We start from the raw sequence: 21,051 nt of genomic DNA, 5'->3' as shown, positions 1-21,051 counted from the left end.
CCTGATTATTGACTTTTATTATTAAACTTTCAAATTATGCGATTGAAATTAAATCAAATATTAATGATAAACCCTCTTTTGTTTATAGTCAAGCGCACCTGCGATCCCAAGACGGAGTTCTCCTGCAAGAACGGACGCTGCATTCCGCAGCTGTGGATGTGCGACTTCGACAACGATTGTGGCGACGACTCGGACGAGCCGGCGTACATGTGCCGCCAGAGGAACTGCACCACCGGCTGGCAGAGATGCCCCGGCCAGTCCAACTACCGCTGCATACCCAAGTGGCTGTTCTGCGATGGCAAGGACGACTGTCGCGACAACAGTGACGAGCTGCCCGAGAACTGTCCCAAGTGCAATCCCGAAACGGACTTCAAGTGCGGCAACAACCGATGCATACCCAAGTGAGTATCGCCACTGAACTAGTTGGGAATTATAAATAAAAACAATTGTAATTCACAGGCAATGGATGTGTGACTTCGCGGACGATTGCGGCGATGCGAGCGATGAGAACGAGGCGGTGTGTAAGGGTCGCTACAGGGAGTGCTCCGAGTCGGAGTTCCGCTGCAACAACGGCAAGTGCATCTCCTCCCGCTGGCAGTGCGACCACGAGGACGACTGCGGCGACAACTCGGACGAGATGCACTGCGAGGGCTACCAGTGCAAGAACGGCACATTCCAGTGCTCCTCCGGCCATTGCATCGCCTCCTACTTCCGCTGCGACGGCGATCGTGATTGCCGGGACATGTCCGATGAGGTGGGCTGTCCACCGAGATTCCCGGGTGGTCGCTACTGTCCGGAGTCGCGGTTCCAGTGCAACAACAACCTGTGCGTCTCCGTCTCCGATCTGTGCGACGGCACCGACGATTGCGGCGATGGCAGTGATGAGGACCCGAGTGTCTGCAGTGACTTCACCTGCGATACTCTCCGGCGATTCCAGTGCGCCAACCACAGGTGTGTGGCCAGGTATCAGGTGTGCGATGGCGTGGACAGCTGTGGCGATGGAAGTGACGAGAACAACATGACATTGTGCGCCAGCAAGCAGAAGCCCTGCGATCTGTACACGCAGTACCAGTGTGCCAACAAGCACTGCATCGAACGCTCCCAGGTTTGCGACTTCTCCGACGATTGCGGCGATGCCAGCGACGAGTTGGGTTGCCACCACACGAGCAGCTGCTCCGAACAGAACCGCGGTGGCTGCCAGCACCACTGCCACAATCTCACCGATGGCGGTTACATCTGCACCTGCTATCCCGGCTACATAATCGCCGCCGACAACAAGAAGAAGTGCTCCGATGTGGACGAGTGTCTGACCAGACAGCACACGTGCTCGCACCAGTGCCACAATCTGAATGGCACCTACTCCTGCAGCTGCCGCGAAGGATTCCACCTGACGGACGGCGCCAGTGGCGTTTGTCGTGCCGAGAAACAGGATGTGATACTCGTCTTTGCCAATGGGCAGGAGATCAGAGGTCTGGATCTGCAGAAGCGCGAGGAGTTCGACGTGATCGCGGCGGAGAAGAGGATCGAGGCGCTGGACTACGATGCCCAGCAGCAGATTGTCTTCTGGGCGGACAGCTACGACAAGACGATCAAGCGGTCCTACATGGTGAATGCGATCGATGGCAGGGCCAAGATTGGCTTCGCCCAGGATCTGAACATGAAGGGTGGATCGAAACCCACCGCCGTGGCTGTGGATTGGCTGGCCTCAAATCTTTATTGGACGGAAATGGATAGAACGGGCTCGAAGCCCAGGGGTCGCGTCATGGTGGCCAAGACCGATGGTCGCTATCGTCGCTCGATTGTGAATGCCGGCTTGGAGGTGCCCACCTCGATTGCGGTGAATCCGCAGCTGGGCAGGATCTACTGGTCGGATGCGGGATCGGCGCCCAAGATCGAGGTCTCCTGGATGGACGGCTCGAAGCGAAGGCCGCTGATCACCGAAATGATCCGACATCCGGCTGGGCTGACCATCGATTACTCGCAGGACCACATCATCTACTGGGTGGACACCAAGCTGAATGCCATTGAGTCCATGAGGGCCGATGGTTCGAGGAGAAAGGCCATCGTGAAGGGCGACCAACTGAGGCATCCGGTGTCCCTGGATCTCTTCGAGTCGAACATGTTCTGGGTGACCCGCGACTCCGGCGAACTGGTGCGCCTGGACAAGTTCGGGCGCGGCGTGCAGGTGGTGCTGCATCGCAACCTCATCAATCCGTCCGGCCTGAAGGTGTACCACGACAAGCGGTACAACACCTCGCTGCCCAATCCGTGCGACAACTCCACCTGCTCGCACCTCTGCCTCCTCGTCCCGGGCGGCCATCGGTGCGCCTGTCCCGATGCCTCTGGTCCGCCGCCCTCGCATCGCAGCACCGCCGAGGTGATTTGCAACGCTGCTGCGGAGCATCCGCGTCCCGCCCCGCGGATATGTCCATGCCAGAATGGCGGCTGGTGCAAGGAGGACGCCCAAGGGGAGCTCGTCTGCGAGTGCCTCTCCGAGTTCCGCGGCGACCACTGCGAGACGAGCACGACGGGCGCCTTCGGCCACGGCGGCGCCAATCTCACCGCCGTCGTGGTGCCCATCATGGTCATCCTGCTGGTGATGATGGCCGCCGCCGGCGCCTGGTACGTCATCCGGAAGCGACCCTTGTAAGTAGACAAGTCAATGAAGTAACAAGTGATGGAGGTCTTTAAATCGAAAGGTTAAAATAGCTCCTCATCCTAATTGGTTTATAAAACTTAAAAGCATACATTTCTTTATCTCCAACAAGTAATATATTACAAGAATCGATTTCTTTAGATTTAAAACAACATTAATAGAGTTTTGGAGTTACAATTTGAACAAACTTAAGTAACTTAAAATTTGAAATGAATTATTAGCGGTTTCCCCTTTTACTATCCCAAATACAATTTCAAAACCTTTTTGTCCTTTTTGCAGCGGCAAACTGGCTCGCATGCCGGCGATGACCTCGTCGCAGAGCGTGACCTTCCGCCACGGGTCGAACGTGGAGTTCAGCGAGAGCGGCTTCCCGGGCGCATCCGCCCCAGGAGCCAACGATGTGGCGCCCATCGAGGGATACAACCTGCAGACGGTGAACGCGAACAAGGCGCGTGACTTTGCGAATCCGATGTACGATGCGGTGCAATCGGGCACCACCGCCGATCCGGGCATGGGCAACGGTTCCGGTGAGTCTATATCTCGGTCTTTACAAAATAATTTAAGATATATCTATAAATTCATAAAAATAAGTAGTATGTGGTACAGCAACATTCTAACACCCTTATTTTTAATATTTTATGTGTTTGTTTAGTGTTTATTTTGGAGTTGATTAGTGTTTAAATCTTACAGTGAACAATAACAAAGTCTTACAATGTATCAAAGTGCTTAGAAAAAAAGTGCTCGGAAGATTCAAATTAACAGACATTCAATTAACTATTCATGCATACTTAACAAAAACAATACTTATCATTTCATTTCACAACATAAATTAGTATCTAACAATTTCTTTCAATTTTATACAACCTGTAAATCAAGATCATATTCAAATGCATATATGTACATAAACATCTTCATATTTCAAAGATATAGATAAACAACCATTATAACCTTTTAGTTGGTCTGGTTTTTCAAAGCACTTTTAATAAAACAAGTATAATACAATCTAAACTCATAATAGTATATCTATTTTTATTATACAAAGCTAATAATTACTGTTTATCCTTTTAATAATTGCAATAAGCTGTAATGTTTAATTATAAATTACCGCTTGTCCTTTTGATAACTCCGTATAACGGATGTTAAAGAACTATATATGAGTAGTGGCTAATCCAGGAATGTTTTGCTCATCCACCAGGCATCTACGATGTGCCCGGGGAGCCGTCGGCGAAGGGCAAGGCGATGGGCCACCACGCGGGCGGATCGTTCACGGAGCCCGCCTCGGCGATCATCGCGCCGAGCAGCATCACGCACAAGGCGTCGCCGCAGCTGCAGCTGCGCACCAGGGAGCTGGACCCATCGGCGGACACCGGCAAGGACACGCAGTTCCTGGTGGAGGAGGACAAGTCCGAGTGCTGATATCAAGCCCGTCAAGCGGTTGCCATCGCCAGTTGCCGCCAGCAGCGACGTCAGCAGCAGCAGAAGCAGCAGCAACAGCAATTGGAGAACAGCTATCCGCTGCAGACATAACACATAACGATGCTGAAGCAACGGCGGCAGCAACTGCAACTGCAACACCAGCAACACCAGCAACATCAGCAACATCGGTCGCCCCAACTGCAGCAACAGCAGCAGCAGCAGCAACATCAGCCGCTGGCAGAGGGACGCTCTAGTAGTAAACATCACAAATCCTGGCAGCTAGCCACCGCCGGCAAGGTCACCACCAAGGTCTAGCCTTGCCCCCAGAAAGAGAAACAGAAAAAGAGGAAGAAGACGAAGAGGAAGAGGCGAGATAACCACACACACACACACACACACACATAGACACCACCCACAAGAAGAGGAGCAACACGATGGGATTGGGAGGAGAGGAGTAGAAGGAGGCAGCCGAGGATCAGGTCCTCGGGGGGAGGGGACGGCAATAAACATATCCAAAAAAAACAAAACGAAAGGAAACGAAACAAAAACATATGCAACTCCCCACAACAAGAGAAAAAACCAACTATAAACTGTTGCAATTATTATTAAATAATACATTAACACTAAAAACAAAACAAAACTATAAATGTACACAAAAACAAAACACTAAGAGCGAAGCGAAAAAGCAATTTTTGTAAAGCCAATTTTTTGTAGCCTACTGTTTTTTTTTATTTTTGTGTGAATCTAATGTTTTTTGCTAATCGAGATACTTTTGCGCAAAAGAGGAGAATTGTATAGAAAGCAAGCAAAAACGATAAAAAAAAAACGAAACAAAATTAAGGCAAAAAGTATATTTTTTTGAAAGCTAAATGACAATATTAACTATATATGTATGTAAATCGGAAAACAAAATATCTATATGTATACACAAGGCAACTAAGGGACAATGGGTTCCCAGCTAGGATTTCTATATATTTTTCTAAAAAATAACAAAAAAAAGCGAGCTAAAAAATATACAACAAAATATATATATGTGTAAAACTAAATGTAACAAGCGAAAGATAACACTTTTGTGCTAAAACCAGGGTGGAAAACAAGCATTCCCACACATATATATCTATTTATGATAATTAATTTTATTATTTATTCAAACACACACAGACAGGACACAGAAAAGTGCTAATTATCCCGAAGAAGTTTGGCTATTCGAGACTCGAAATTCGCAATACATTCCAAAAATGAAAATTTACAAACAACCCCCCTCCCCCCATCCACAATGTGCAACAAAGAAAAGCGAAGCTTTTCCATTCTCCCTAATTTTTTTTGGTTCTCGCGCAAGCCAACCTGCTTTTCTATTTTTTTTGTTCTTTGTGTGTGTAGTTGAAACTTGTCGCGCGTGTTTTTTTACACATCAATATATATATATATATAAATATTTTATTTTTTAATTATATCATCGATTTATGAATTGTATTATGATTTATGATTTATCTTTCTCGTCGAAAGTCGTAATGTGTGTGCATTTTTTTCATTTTCGTTCTCTGTGCAAAATCTGTGCTTCCCTTCATTTAAGCGTGTTTTTAGCATAAATTTTAGTGAAAGATGAAAGAAACTAAAGCTGTATACGCCAATCGGGCCATATACAACGCTATATGTGAAGTTAATTGTATATTTAATGTCAAGCTACATAATGGATAACGAAAAACCAGAACATAATAAGAGTAAAACTACGAATGAAATGAAAAACTATTTGTTGAAAGAATAAACCTTTTTTTTATTATTATACATACGGGGGGAAAATTGTAAGATGAAGAAAACTAAAACATTCAATAAAGAAAAATCATAAAAAATGTAAAAAACACAAGTCAAAATTAAGTATACATTCATCAAGAATTATGGGGCTGTCTTAATTAATTTCAGATTCCTATTGGTAAGTGCTATTCTTTGCATTATCTTTGTGTATCTATCGATGGTTCTATTTTAGTTCGGTTTAGATTTCATAAATGTTTTCCAAAACTAGCATCTACCAGCATTCGTTTTTAAAAGTTTCGACCAAGTCGGTTACATTCACTGAATGTGTAGAAAAACTTTTAAAATCGGCGTGGTCAAGCTACTTTTGGAAAACTATTAAGTCAAATCGTTTTCGAGTCAATTTAGTGGGGGAAAAAAATTTCTAAACTAACCTGACACAAGTGTTAAAAAAAAAATGTTTTATAATTAGTACACTTATTTATTTACTACATTTTGTCAGATCGAATAGAAAGTGAAAGTTAAAAACTTTACATGATTTACAAACACTCAGACTGGCTGCTTTTTCTTAAATCTCTGACACAACACTACAAATCCTTTTCAGGTTCGTTCAGAACTGATTTGAATGCTGTGCTAATAAATAAGTGGTTACCTTTGAACTTATACCTATGGACCTATCGACCCGCAGCTGCCGCCGCTTAGATGATGATTGAATAATGAGGCTTGTGGCGGCACAGCTGCCGGTCCTAATCTGCTAGAGCAGGAGAATTGCTTAAGTCTTGGGCTGAGGCAGATACTCTCGTTTTCGTCTTCATCTTCATCTTCATCAGTGCGATCTTGTTATTATCGATATCCGGCTGACGGTGCTTATCTAACTTAACTAGGGCTCTTAGTTAGTTGCTGCTGCTGCTGTAGGTGCTGTGGCTGCGAATGTTTGGCTAGTCGCTCGTCTTCAGCCGCTTCACCGGTCCATCGCTGCCCTGCGAGTTCGAGTCCTCGGAGAAGGGCATACTCGACACAAAGTCAGCACCCTGGCTGTCGGATACGACGGAGAAACCTGCGGGAAAAAAGGTCAGTAAGAGTTTGTTTATTTAGTTTGTTAAAAAAAAAGATGATTATAAACAGATCCCTTCTGCAATAACACTTTTTAGCCAGCAAATCAGAAATTTGACACGAATAAGACAGAGTAAACACATAAACACAGAACAGGGCCTAAAAATATACTTAGCCAAGTGGTTTTTCTGAAGAAGTGTCAATAAATAATAGTGTGGTTCAGGTTTCTAGAACTTATAACCTTAGAAATGTTAGTGTCGAAATTCGACTACTTCTTGATACAACGCTTTGGGTTACCCCAAAGAGCATAAGCAGAGTAATTTGATCTTAAAAATATGTATACAAATGGAGTCGTAAAAAAACTTAAAAAACGGTGTAGCGTAAATTGAAGTTAGTAATCCTAGGAGTCCTTTGAATTATTTTATTCAAACGTTATTTCTGAATCTACATAGGTCTTTTAAGGCACAAAATGATGAAGACTCCATAATCGAACAAAAACTATGCATAATTCACAATATCTGCATTTTTGATAAATGGCTGTCACAAAGTTCTACCTAAGGCTTAGGATCAACTATGACTAGCTATTCCAAATTATACAAATTAAGGAATCTGGACCAATTCTATGAAATGGGAACCCTATATTTAATAGTTTCGAAAACATGTTTGGTCTTTGACCAATTCTTCGTATAAAAACTGCGAATGGGCGACCGCCAAGGGTGCCGACATCATTCTTACAGGTGTTGGAGTCCTCGGCGGTGAGTCCCTGGTAGCTGGGCGTGATTTGGGGCGGCGTGGGCGTGCCCTTCTGGGAGTTCTCCTTGTCGCTCTTGCTGCCGCCGACAGGCGCGACCCCGAACTGATTGTGGGCGGTCGCCGGTTGGCTGCTGACCCAGGGGATGCCTCCAGCTTGGACTTCTTCTCGCTGGCGGAGGCAATGGGCACCCATTTGTAGATCTTCATGGTAGTGTCGCTAATGGTCACCCACTTCTTTTCCCAGTGGCGTACCTTGTCCACTGCCTGCATCACCCGCTTGATGTCATCCTTCGCACGACTCCGTGTTTCCGCCCGCACGCTGCGCGACATGTTTGTAGATCGTTGGCGCTGCTGTTCCTTTCACTACTCTCCCCGCTCTCCGCGCTTTTCCTTCTTCCTAAGTCGGCGTCTCGCGAAAAGCCGCTAAGAGTTTTCCACGGTTTCCAAGTGGTGTCCGATTGGTCTCCAATCTCCTAGTCTTTTACGCGATAATTAATGCCGCGAACTGTTGATGCAAGTGTGTTGCAGCCTCGATTTGGTTCAGTAAATAGTTAAAGCCAAAAATTGCTAATGAATATTACAACAAAATAATTTACAATCGATATTCTGAGGCGTGATGTGATTTGTCTCGTGCTATCGAACAGCCGATAAAAACGCCTCACGCTATCGATAAGGAGACAGTAGGACCGTTACTTTTAGTTTAGAGTATTGACCGCTCACATTAAATGTTTAAAAATAATATTTTCTAACACAAGTTATTAAGTTGCAATTATTTCACCACAAATTTTTTTAAACCTTTTCATTACTTTTTTAAAATAACCTTAATAGAAAAGTGTATATCAAAGGGAAACGTTTTTTTTAAGGTTTCTTAGCTTGCTAGATGCCGCTTAACAGGATTTCTAATTTTCAGAAATTCATTTTTTTTTTGACTTGGTATAAGGCACCTCTTTCAAAAATTGCAAAAAATAAATTTCCGAATAATTTGACATTTATTTTCGGAAAACCGTTAAAGAACAGCCAAAAATCATTGAAATTCAATGGAAAAAAGGCCTATCCAAGGTTCCAACCAACGTTTTTTTGGCAATTTTAGGGTATAGAACATTTCAGTATTTTAGCAAATTCACGGTAGGAAGCAATAGACGGCGAGGTCAATCCATCATCTGGCCACACTGTCTGCTACCGACCCGACGAAATTATGCGTACGCTCCGCTTTTTTTTTATTTATTTTTTCGTAATCCGAACGCCCTGCCGCCGATTAAAATAATGAAAAATCGCACAAAACCGGAAAAGTGCCAAGTTATATGTCCACAGTGTGCCGTGTGTGCGAGTGAGAGTGAGAATAAAAAATGAAATTGCAGGCGACGCCGAAATAAAAAACAAAAAAAAACGTTGCAGCAACAACGTGCGTGCGTGTGTGTGTGAGTGTGTGTGTTGGTATATGTGAAAAGCAAAGAGAGCGAGTGAGAGGGCGATAGAAGGCAGAGGAAGAAGCAGCGGAAAAGAGAACGAAGAAAGGTGGGGAAAAACGAAAAAGCCTAACGAAAAACGCACATGAAAATGAAAATTGTATGAAAAACAGGGGAATGTTAACGATCTTTTTTTTTTTGGGTGGATATAAAAATCATAACGGTTTGCATGTGCTAATATCTAGACTTATACTACTGCAAATAGGCTAGCAGATCGAGAGGATTTTTGCGAAAAACGGAAAACAAGAATCGCTCTCTCGCCCAAAAGACCGAAAGAGAGAGAAACGCAAACAAATTGGAATAAATTATAGAAATTTAAAACAAAGTAAACAACTCAAATGGATGGAATTTAAACTAAAGTAAACATCAAAAGCGGGTGTTAAATTTAGAAATTTTAAAAATCAAGTTAAGTAACTTTTGGTAAAGTTCGAATAAATAAAGCCAATAGTTCTATTAAAATAGCTGATATGGTACAAACAAAAATGATTTTATTTATAAAAGAAAATTCTAACATAGATTTTTTAAAAACAAATCTTTTAATTGAATTATCATCGCTAGTACGTATTGCCATGTGTTTCTGTACGTAAAAACCAATTAATTAAATTAAATTATTGGTAGCGTTTTTTGGGTTTAAAATAGCATATACAATTTAAACAAAAATTTGTTTTGGGTTTTTAGGTGGTGGTGTTGTCTTAAGAAATGGAAAATGTGAATCTTTTTTTTTTGTGTGATATTGAAGTGACATTTATTTTGTACATGTGGGCCTAATTCTTCTATGTTCTTTAATTTCTCAAAACAGCAGCCGCTTCAAAAGCCACAACTTTGAAAAGTCGAAGCTGAATTTTCCCCGATTTTCCCGAATTTCCGTTTCCCGCGAATCTGAAAGCCGCGCTGCCGGCGTCGCTGCCTCTGTTGCCGTCGACGCCGCCGTCGCCGATCCCGTTTCACGCGTCGCCGCTTCGTCTCGCTTGTTTCCCGCCCCCTCTCTCTCTGCCCCACCCCCCGCGCCACTCTCCGCCACCCCCTTCAAAAACACAGAGAGAGAGAGAAAGCCAAGCCAAGAAACGTCATTAAGCGGCAACAAAAACAAACAACCAACATCATCAACGACAACAACATAACGCATTTCATTGCCAAGAAAAAACAAAACGGTCAACGACATTGCAACAACAACAACAGCAAAACCGTTGCAACATTGGCCAAGAGCAACAACAACAAATTAGCAATAAAGAGAGACTGCAACAACAACTTAGCAACTGAAACAACAACAACAAGAAGGCGAACCATCAAATAGTAAAATAGGAAAATGCCCAAATGCGATGTGAAAACGCGCTACATTCCTGCGACTTTCGCCTGGATTGTGCTGCTTTTAACCACATTTCTCTTCTTCTTTTATCCGTAAGTTGATTTTCACATTATTAACAAATTGCATTTATAATAAGATTACAGTTATAAGACATCCTCATGGTGAAATTATTTTGACTTCTTAAAAAAGTATTGGTTATGGGAAAAATGAAGTTATACGAGCCCTAACCTGCACTTCTGTAGGTCATATATTCGCCAAATGTAATCCTATTTCAATGTGGCATACCTTACAACAATATTCAATGTCAATGTCAAGGATGTTAATGTCAGAAATTTCTATGTTTTCATCAGAAGTAAAAACTTCCGAATACAGAAACCACTAATCAAGCAGTCATATTTTTATACTTTTATGTGTTATGTAGGCAATAAAAATTATTTCGTTGTTATAAAACTAGAGCAATCTGTAAGTGGAACTACTATATGTAGTTTGTTGAGTTCGCGAGAAGTTCATGAATATTGGATGTGCCTAAGGCAATATTTACTGTAGCCACACACGCGCACTTTCGTAGTGGAGTAGCGTAATCCAAGACGACCCTTCGGCCTTTGTCTGCCACTCGCTTGTCCGCCCATCCCCCGCCACCCAATTTTCCGCCCACCGCCGCCCACTTCTTTGTAGTTTTGTTGCTGCCACTTTATTTATTTTGCTCGCATTTTCGTGGATTATAACGACGAGCCGTAATGCATTATTATATGTGGGACATCAGCTCGTTTTTATCCAGTCTGCCTCCATTTTTCCCCGCCTTTCCTTCTTCAATTTTCCTTGTCTTAGTCATCTCTCAGTCGCCATTTTTCCACCCGCATCCCTCTTTTTGGCACTCAATTTGCAGTTGCTCTGTGTGGTTTTTCTTAGCTTTTTTCGCAAATTGTTTTCATGCATTTTGGTCGTAAAAAGAAATTTTGTTTTCAAAATGCCAGGGGAAAAATCGAATGCTGTATTGAAAAAATATATTGCAACTGGCGGCACTGTCGAAATTTTTTCGTACATGCCGTCAAAAACCCTTTAATTTTATAACAGCAAGGTCTATTTTTCTGCTTAAAAAGAACCATATCTATGCTTTCGGAATTTTAATTAATGCATGAATATTTAAAAATGGCTTGTCTTAGACACAAAAAAGACAAGCAAATTAAAATTACATTTTCAGGATAATAAACTCCGAAATTGATTTGCCTTTCATGTTAATTAACTTGTGGCTTTTATCTTTGCAAATGCCAAATTATTCATAAATACGAAATTGAGTTATTTCACTGTCAGCCACATCGTGATATTTCACTTGGTGTAAACATTTTTGTGAGTTTTTTTGGAGGCGACGAGAAGGCCAAGGGAGCAACAAATTTGCATAGCATGTGCACAATTAGCACATGAAACGAAACCAAAATAGCAATTAAGCAGTCAGTTTCACATCCCAGTTCACCTCCTCCTTGGGCCCACAGCCTTCCATTCCGTTTAACCACACAATTTTCCCCAGTTTTCCCTCTCGTTTTTCCAGCTGCGTCCATTTAATGACGAATTCTTGTGGTCAATTGCAGCTACAACTGTTCCGCTTGGCATTTGCTCGTTTTTCATCAAATGCAAACCATTTTCCGAAGATTATCTGAAGGACACAGAGTTCTCCTGTATCTTCACCTATTGTTTTAATCCATTTTTTTTGTCACACAAAAATGAAAGTGTTCAAAATACTTTAGCAAACATGGAAATGTTTAATAAGTTGAATCAAAATATTTGTTGGTTAGAAATGTTTTTTATTCAATTATTTAAATCCAGATATGCGAAAAAACAGTAGACATCTTATAAATAAAATTAATTGTGGTAAATCCTTTTCTTTCTGTGCACCTCTCTGTTACCTTTGTTCTGGTTTTGCCATTTTCGGGTTTCCCTTTGTTACAGTTATCTATGCTGGTGCTGACTGGCTCTTTGTTTTAGTCTGCTGAGTAATTCTCAGTTACAGGAGAAGGGCCACGCCTCTTGCCGCCCTCTTTGCCCCTCGCTTTCACATTCTCACTTGACTCTTGCGGCGACTCTTGAGTTTTGCACTTTGTTTGCCTCCCCTGTTGCCTAGTTTGGGAATTTGTTTATTTAATTATGCCCTCCCTTTGTGCTTTGTTGTTATCTGGAGTTTTGAGTGCACGGCAGGCGTATTAAATATCGCCTAGGCTCAAAAACAGGCTTAGGCCAGCTTCAACACATAGAGAAAATTCGGGGATTTCTGTATAAACACAACATTATTCGAGAGCACTTATATTCTGATTATTGGTTAAGAACATGCATCCGTTAAACCGTCATATTAAATGGTGTTAAATTTATTAGGTTAAATTAGAACGATTTAGATTGGCATTTCGCAGTGTACCTTCCTAGTTTTCAGCTTTTGTTTGATTAGTAAGCTACGTCATTCGATGTGGGGAGTGGTGCAGGGAGTTCGGATAAAGAGGTTCGGGTCGGTTTGGCAAAAGTCCAATTACGGAATATATTTCATTATGGCTAGTTTTCCCTTTTCGCTTGCCTCGCTTTTCATATACATATACACGTATATATTTTTATTTTTCCTCCCAATGCCACAGGTTGCCTTTGTTACTATCACCAAAAAAAAAAAGCATGGCAGAACACAAAACTACGCTTGACAAAACAAACCGAATCGGGGAACAAAAAGAAAATTAAGTAAAACATGGCAGGGGATAAAAAAGCAAGACCGAAACTGTTGCTGTTGCTACATAACAACAAAAAATAAAAACAACAAAAAAGCGAAGCAACAACGATAAAAACTACGGCAACACAACTGCGTCACAACAACAGCTTGGACAATAGTTTTAGCCGCCCACGCAACCCGAGTGCCACCCCCACCACCGCCCACTCCCACCCACTGACGCCACCCACTCCCTCACACCCTCATTGAAATTCTAGAAGTGATGATTATTCCTCGCTGGTTCGCTTTTTATACCCTTGCAGAGCAAAAGGGTATTATAATTTCAGTCAGAAGTTTGCAACGCAGTGAAGGAGACACCTCAGACCCCATAAAGTATATATATTCTTGATCAGCATCACGATCAGAATCCAAATATGCATGTACGTCTGTCCGTCTGTCCGTCTGTCCGTCTGTCCGTCTGTCCGTTTCCGCGCAAACTAGTCTCTCAGTTTTGAAGCTATCTTGATGAAACTTTCCCAAAAGGTGTGTAGTTATTGCACGCAGTATATAAGTCGGAACGAGCCGGATCGGCCGACTATATCGGATAGCTCCCATATGAGAGAATGAAATAAAAAATTCTCACGCCGTTGTTTTTGATCAGATCGACTTGAATTCTTCAAGATGGCGTTTTCTAACTGTTATTGAATTTCGGATTAAATTTGATCAAAATCGGATAACTCTATCATATAGCTGCCATAGGAGAGAACGAAAATGATATATAGAATTAATGGAAATAAATTGATAACATCGTTGTTTTTTATCCCACGAGCATGATTTTTTGAATATCAAGTTTTTTAACAACGTTTATATTGGAAAAAAAGTTTCATAAAAATCGGTCATCTATATCTTATAGCTGCCATAGGAAAGATCGAAAAATCTTTATAGAAATAATGGAAATAAAATTATAACATCGTTGTTTTTCATCAGACAAGTATGATTTTTGGAATATAGAGTTTTCTTACGACTCTTGAATTACGAATTAAATTTGATCAAAATCGGACCCCTATATCGTATAGCTCCCATATGATCTATAGTCAAAAATATGGAAAATGAATAGAAAAATCGTCTTAGATTCGATGTTGTCTAGCCTTTATGCGTTTTGTTCGACATATTTGATGACTGCAAGGGTATATAAGCTTCGGCTTGCCGAAGCTAGCTTCCTTTCTTGTTCTGTTTGCCTTTGCGCTCGTTTTTGTCGTTCAGTTTTCAAGCGCCTGGGCTCCACACGTCGCCCCCTAATTCAAACCTCTTCATCTGTCTGTTTCACACACGAAACAAAAAGATTTTTGGCATGTTTAGCATGGAATTTAAATCTGAAAAATATGGGCTAAACTAACATATAATATTTCAAAGAAATTTATGGTTGAGCGAGGAAGGAATTTAATTTCACTTTTAAATGCTCTTAAAATAATATTCCCTTTCCACAAAAACGTTTACATAAATAGTATCCATTTAGTAACGAAAATCTAAATCTAATCTAATCATTTAGTAATTGAAAATCTAACTGGAAAGTAACTTCAATTTCTTTACTTAAAACCCCTGCCAAGATTTTTCAATGCCACGAGCTGAAGTAGATAATGAAGAAGCTAGATAATTATAGGAGAATGGTTGGAAAAAAGCGTTGAAAAGGGGGGCTGTGTTTGCCAAGCGAAAGTGACTTTAATTAAACAATTTTCACGTAATTAAATTTCCGTTTTGTTGCTCTGACAACTTTCATCAAAAGGAAATTTGCAGGTGGCGGAAAATACGAGAAAAGTGGAATAAATGGTTGAAACGGTTGAAGAAGAGATAAACTCGGTTTAGTCTCCCACGGAATATGTATTTAAAAAAAGTATAGTATAGTCAGAAAGGACAGAAATAAGAGGCGAATGGCAGCAAAGTAACCGCTTTCGGTCAGCAAAGTTAAGCTCTGCACACCGAGTAGAAAACCCCACCACTCGACCCAATTAAATGTTGTTTGTAATTTGTGTTAAAAGCATTTCAAGGACTACATTTATTTTTTTCTCGCTCCAAGTTTGCTTACTTGTAGAGCTCTCCCGCACACGTTTTCCTCTTCTTAGTCCCAGCGGTCGACGGGGTTTGATTTTCTTCATTCATTTTACTTATTGCTTATTACTGTCTCCTACACTGAACTAAAACACAGAAAAAGGAATACTTTTGTGGTAAATTGCAAGGATCCTAATCTAATCTTAGCTGTATTTTAGCTGAGGAATATTAATTTTATATTGCGTCATGGCTTTTGTGCTTTATGTACAATTTTCCCAGTGTATTTGACCATTTTCTCTAGTTCATCTGTATTTTTTCACTGGAATCCACTTGAGATATTCATTAGGTATTGCTTTTGTTTTTTTTTCTTGTGGGATTTTCGGTTCGTCTCTTAGCCCAAAACACTCGAACACTCGTGTGAATGTGCGTGTGTATTTGTCCACTAATTATAATAAACAAAGTTTTTCTTTTCGTCAGCAATTAGGCGACACTTGTGATGAAGAAAGCGTAGATGTTGCGTAAAACTCTTGCTTACACATAATATTACCCAAACCATATATATGTAGAAATGGGTTCAGAAAATAGAAATATTCTTTCTTTTGTATGCAACGCACCTTCTGGATTTTTGACATTGATAATTACTTGATGAACACACTGAGCAGTTCGACATCCAATTTGCACAGTCACATTTGCTCTGGGAAATCGTGGAGGGGATGACATTAATGGGGAGTGAAGTTTCCCGACGGCAGGTGGTTCAAAGCAATTTACTGGGAGTCCTCGCAATTGCCTCTTTCCTTGGATCGTTTAATTTTATGTTAATCATGTTCCACGAACAAAAACCATTTCGCTTTGGCGCACGTGTAACAGTATGTGTGTGTGTGTTTGTTAGTGTGTGAGTGTGTACTTGTTCACAGGTCGTGACCTGAGCCAGCTACGCCCACACGGCCACGCCCACTCAGACTTTGATGCTGAATGAATGGCCTTGGGTTCTTTGATTTTCCCTCCCGTTTCCCGCATGTTTGATGGATTTCCAGCTCTTTGTCGCTTTCGATGAGCGTTTTCTAATTGAATCGAATTTGTGGCTGCCACGCGATCTAAATTATACATAAATACCAACTTGATTGCAGCTGTGCTGCACCTGAGCAACACCCACAGTTTTACATCTGCACCGAGAGAATAATTCATTAGATCGGGCTGTTTGTATTATTTATTTGCATAAAAGTATCGGATATCACACACTGGTGTGACCCAAATAAATGATATGTAAATGGCAGAAGGTTGAATTATGATTTCAGATTTGAATAACCTGACTTTTTATCACCTTTGAATAAATAATAATTTCCTTAGTGTTTTTCCCAGTGTACATTTACACATTTTGTCTTTTAACCTTCGCAGCTGCCCACAACAGCAACCGTATGTATATGTTATAAATACCCCGATACCACTAGTACCATAACATATTCAATAACCTCGATGTGCTCTTAAACGCACACTCCAACATTTGTGTACAGTTTCGCGTTGATAATCACTTTAAGGGCTACCTTTTACCTTTTCATAAAAAATGAGTCAGTCAACTGCTTGGATTCAATTCAATTAAATCAACTGTGACAAATATAATGAACTGAAATATATATGCGTTCTCGGCACTCCACCAAGTGTTTAATCGAGTCAACGTTTTCAGACACTTTGAAATACTTGAAAAAACTCAACGCAAAATAATAGTTTCATATAATACTTTATCACAACTTGGTTGCTGATTTAATAATTTCATGGAATTTTCAAATTGCACAATTACATCTTTAGAACTGGATTAATCATGGCTTTGGGCTGAAAAGCAAGTGGGGTTTGATGAAAATTAATGGCAAATAAAAGTCGAGGCAACTTGAGTTCCTGGAAATATTTCCCACACATGACTGGATTTATTTTCGTTTTTACTACTCTTTCGAGTCCACCGGACTCGAGTTACTTTTTGTTATGGCTTTCGGTTTGGGGTTTATTTTTTTGTTTTGTCTCTCCAACTTGTTAATGAAAATAAATTTCTGACGCCGTCGTCGCCCTGATAAATAATAATAACAATAATAACAAAAGCATCTGCAGTTGTGTTGTTGATAATATCCGCCGGCCATTGCCATAAAAAGCAATGTGCAAAAAAGCAGCCGTGGCAAGAAAAATACTATAGGGAAAAAGCAAAACTAAGCACAAACAAATGTCAGAAGCAGGCGAAAAAAAGGGGGGAAAAGTACAAAACGGCCAAGAAGAAGCTGCCAAACTAGAAGAAAAAGCGGATTCAGCGAGGTGAGCTGAGCCGGGTGCCATTGCCACGCCTCCTTGAACGCCGCCTGCCGCCCACCGTCACCCTCTTCCTGTTTTCCATTTTTTACGCCGCCTGCAAACTGTGGCTGCAACCACTGGCGTAGTGGGTTTTATTTAAAGGGGGATTTTTTTAAATGCATCGGTTAAAATCAGTAACAACTATATTTGCTTTAAGTTAAATATTCTCACACCAAAGCCTAGTTAAAATTCAACGAAGAACCTTTTTAATTACTTTCAAAAAACATTCTCGAAATTCCAACTTACTGCGACACTGGTTTTGTATATGTATGTGTCATTTGAATGCTGCTTGAAATTGTAGTTGTTCTTGTTGTTATGCCATTTCGTTATTGCCACCATTGTTGTTGTTCTTGGCCATATACCACCCTCAACTTTGGCCGGCAAAATGTTTAACTCTACACCTGCAAAAACACGCACAGAAAAGTTTTCGGAATAATTGGAAAATGCAGATAAACTTTTGCAACGAGAAAACATTTCTTTGGGACTTAAAACTTTCTATATTAAATCTGTCTGTATCTGATGTAGTCATGTTGGATTTTTATTCACTTCTGAAGAAGTTGACAAGCAACTTATGTGGGATGTTTTTTTATTTGACAAGAAAAAGGAAAAGTTTGAGAGAAATGCCAAACAGTCTTAATTGACAGCTTTGAATCAAACCAAATTTGCGAAGCTTTATTTTAAGCAGAGCTTGCTAATGTCGTCTGGAATGGTTACGTGAAATTCCACATAAATACGTTGATTTGTCACAGTGTAAATTTAAAGAGCTCAAGAAAAAGTAAGTGCATTTCATCTCTTTCTAAATGGCTCTCGTCGTCTCTTTTTCAGCGTTTTCTTCTTTAGGGAAATCGATTGAATTCAATTTCCAACGTTGCTTTTAACAATTACTCATTTGTAATTATGCCTGTTTTAACCCTTTGTTGGCCAATGTCAATGACGCCAACCGCTTTGAGCTTTTTCCACTGTGTTCCTGACTTTTGCCATGATTTATTCTCCTTGTATATGAACTCTCTGTATATACGTTTCCCATTAGGTTCGATTTATTTTTCTCATGGCCAGACAGCCGGGCAAATAGTCACAAAAAAAGAGCGTTAATTTCTTTTTATCACTTAACTGTTTATTGAGTGGATTAAGTGGAAATCATGTTGACGCTTTTTTTTTTTGTTTCAGTAGAATAATTTCCTGTTGAATGCCTATTTCCGCTCCGATTCTTTCTTTTTATCTTTTTATTTTCTGTTTTTTTTGCCACTCTTTTTTAAATATTAATTTAAATTTTAATTAGGCACATTTTCACACAAAGTTTAAGAAACTTTTGGCAAAGCGGCGAGTGCAAAAGAACTGTGGATGAAAAGTTGGGGATGGAAAAATGTCAACATGGAAATCTGGGGGAAAACAAAGTGAAAATGTCGACATCGAAAGGGAAAAGTGTATTTTTAGTTGGCAAACAAACGCACAAAATTTGTTTGCCACCCCTTGCCACTAAAAACATCACACACATAACGTATACGTATGCACTCAAACATATTACGCATACGCCCTAGAGGCCATCCATCCAAATTTAATTTCATTCGGCCCATCATAAATACGCACAAAATGCCCAAAAAGAAGAGACAAAAAAAAACATACAAAAAGTATATAAAACGAAAACCAGATTAAAGAAGGCAAAAACTGTTGACTTTATGGAAAAGGAAGGTATCGTTTGAAATTGCTTTTATAAGCAGAATATACAATTTCATACCCGAGAATCGAGTAATAAAACGGAACAGGGAACACTCAACGGATTTCCTACGCTTTATCAATGAACTGATTCCGATTCAAGATTTTAACTTTTAAAATTGACATTATGTTGATTGCATTTGTTTAGGTCTTGGAAATAGAAGTGACTACTTTGGTTTATTCTTTATAACAAATAGTACAGATTAGTCGCTAGAAATGTGGGCGATAATGTAGTGAACAACAAATACGAACCAAAGATAGAATTACAAATAGTTTTCTGAATGATTTATAACATCCTTTAAAGATTATATTTGCGCAATAGAATGTAAAAAGCCAACCCAAGATAATAAAGCAAATAAAAGAATGCATTAGTGAAAAATCAAAAAAGTACTTCAAGATTAAGATATGTATTTCTGATGAATCAATTATATTCGCTCACATTGTTTCTAAATAAGGACAAATTGTTCAATGATTTAAAATTCCTTAGCTGTCTTCATAATAAATTGATTTCAAGTGTTGATTTTGTAACAAACGCACACGAACTGGCATTAAAAATAAACAAACTTTGGCAGAAGCGCTAAAAAGCAGCGAAACATTTGGGTTATGAAAGACCCCATGCCAACTGTAGAAATACGAGTATGCGTGTCTACATGTCCAAACGAATTCTTCCACAATTTTTTGGAGGCCTAAAACAAAGTTGCTTGACCTTGGTAAGACAACAATAACAAAAATCGTCTCTTTTTCCCCAACATATTTCAAAGCAAATTTGGCCCAAAAACGTCAGTGTTTTTTTTGTTTTTTTTTTTTTTTAGGTTGCCCATCAGGAAAATCAATTTTTTTTTTGGCTTCCCCCGCCCCTTTTCCCTAGTTACATAAATTTTTTGACAGGGCGCATGACAAACTGAAGGACTTGGCATAGACAGCTATTAAAAAAAAAAATAGGAGATGGGAGCCGTCTCCCTCACTTTGCCTGATTATCCCGCTTTGGCCCCAATCTCTTGGTAACCCGAGACCAGCCGGTCTAGCTCATCCCCTCTGAAAACCCCGCCCTGCGTTTTTCTCTAGGGGGGCCGAAACTTGTGCTAGTCCAAAAAGTTGCCCCAACTTGTTATTACATTTCGCTTGTGCTTTTGTACTGTGCGGTTTGGTGTGTGCTTGGAGGATTTTCCGCCTCGCCACCTATCCGAGTCAATATTCCGACCCCACCTCCATTTCCACACTCTAATTTTTTCCTCAAGATTGCCCAATAATCGCGGCGAAAAGTAGGAGAGCCGTCAGAAAAAACAAACTGGCACATTTTTATTTTTACCTGTGGATAAATTTTGTCCGACTGCTTAGAGTGGGCCAATAAAAGCCAACTGCCTTAAAGGTGAACCAAGTATACATTTTTTAAAGAGATTATTTGGAAACTTTTTTGCCAATAGTTTCAGTTACAATTTAAAAATTGTAGAACTAATTAAAACTTAATTGGCTTCCACAAGAGGAGTTTTTATTTTCGCTAATTGAATTTTTTCCTATAAACTATGGATAATAATTGATTCACTTTTTTTGGGTGGTAAGAATTGAACATTAAACTCTCTGGATTAAGAAAGAAATTAAATTAGCTAGAATCGGATAAATATGGATGACACATTTGCTTTTCGATGAACAGTTCAAAGGCCAAATAAATGGAAGCCGTAAAACACCTGCAAAAATATTCGAAACAATCTTTAAACGAATATGCATTTGAATGAGATATCGTCATTGAAAAGCCGCTCTTATCACCGCAGGCAAATGGTCAACTTCCCAGTAAAAGGTAATTGATTCATTTATCGCTAATTTTGCAGAAAATGGAAACCACCAGAAAGAGATACGGATAGAAGGGATTGGGGGGCAGAAAGAGAGG

At 40.4% G+C, this 21,051-nt stretch overlaps 3 protein-coding genes across 9 annotated transcripts in view; 2 read left to right on the top strand and 1 right to left on the bottom strand.

Annotated features, from left to right (window-relative positions):
- The window catches only part of LOC108097421 (low-density lipoprotein receptor-related protein 2), a 148,498-nt gene extending 142,660 nt beyond the window's left edge, over positions 1-5,838 (top strand). For all 4 annotated transcript variants that reach the window (XM_017199685.2, XM_017199686.2, XM_017199687.2 and 1 more), the window contains exons 12-15: positions 89-401; positions 460-2,646; positions 2,936-3,183; positions 3,852-5,838. In XM_017199685.2, coding sequence (XP_017055174.1) covers positions 89-401; positions 460-2,646; positions 2,936-3,183; positions 3,852-4,072 — 2,969 coding nt within the window. In that variant the 3' untranslated portion in view covers positions 4,073-5,838. The remainder of the gene's footprint in view (positions 1-88; positions 402-459; positions 2,647-2,935; positions 3,184-3,851) is intronic.
- A 177-nt stretch (positions 5,839-6,015) lies between these two features.
- On the bottom strand, positions 6,016-8,265 carry LOC108097422 (B-cell CLL/lymphoma 7 protein family member A). Its single transcript, XM_017199689.2, is given in 3 exon segments — positions 6,016-6,878; positions 7,610-7,727; positions 7,730-8,265. Coding segments are annotated over 3 exon segments (465 nt in total). The 5' UTR covers positions 7,958-8,265; the 3' UTR covers positions 6,016-6,759.
- Positions 8,266-10,270: 2,005 nt separating this feature from the next.
- LOC108097518 (palmitoyltransferase app) overlaps positions 10,271-21,051 on the top strand; it is a 30,674-nt gene continuing 19,893 nt past the window's right edge. For all 4 annotated transcript variants that reach the window (XM_017199846.2, XM_017199845.2, XM_017199844.2 and 1 more), the window contains exon 1: positions 10,271-10,491. In XM_017199846.2, the coding sequence (XP_017055335.1) occupies positions 10,400-10,491 (92 nt within the window). In that variant the 5' untranslated portion in view covers positions 10,271-10,399. The remainder of the gene's footprint in view (positions 10,492-21,051) is intronic.

This window comes from Drosophila ficusphila, unplaced genomic scaffold (assembly GCF_018152265.1).
Source record: "Drosophila ficusphila isolate 14025-0441.05 unplaced genomic scaffold, ASM1815226v1 contig_197, whole genome shotgun sequence".
In the NCBI taxonomy this organism is placed as follows: domain Eukaryota; kingdom Metazoa; phylum Arthropoda; class Insecta; order Diptera; family Drosophilidae; genus Drosophila; species Drosophila ficusphila.
The sequence above is the reverse complement of the archived record's forward strand: the minus strand, read 5'-3'. Positions and strand labels throughout refer to the sequence as shown.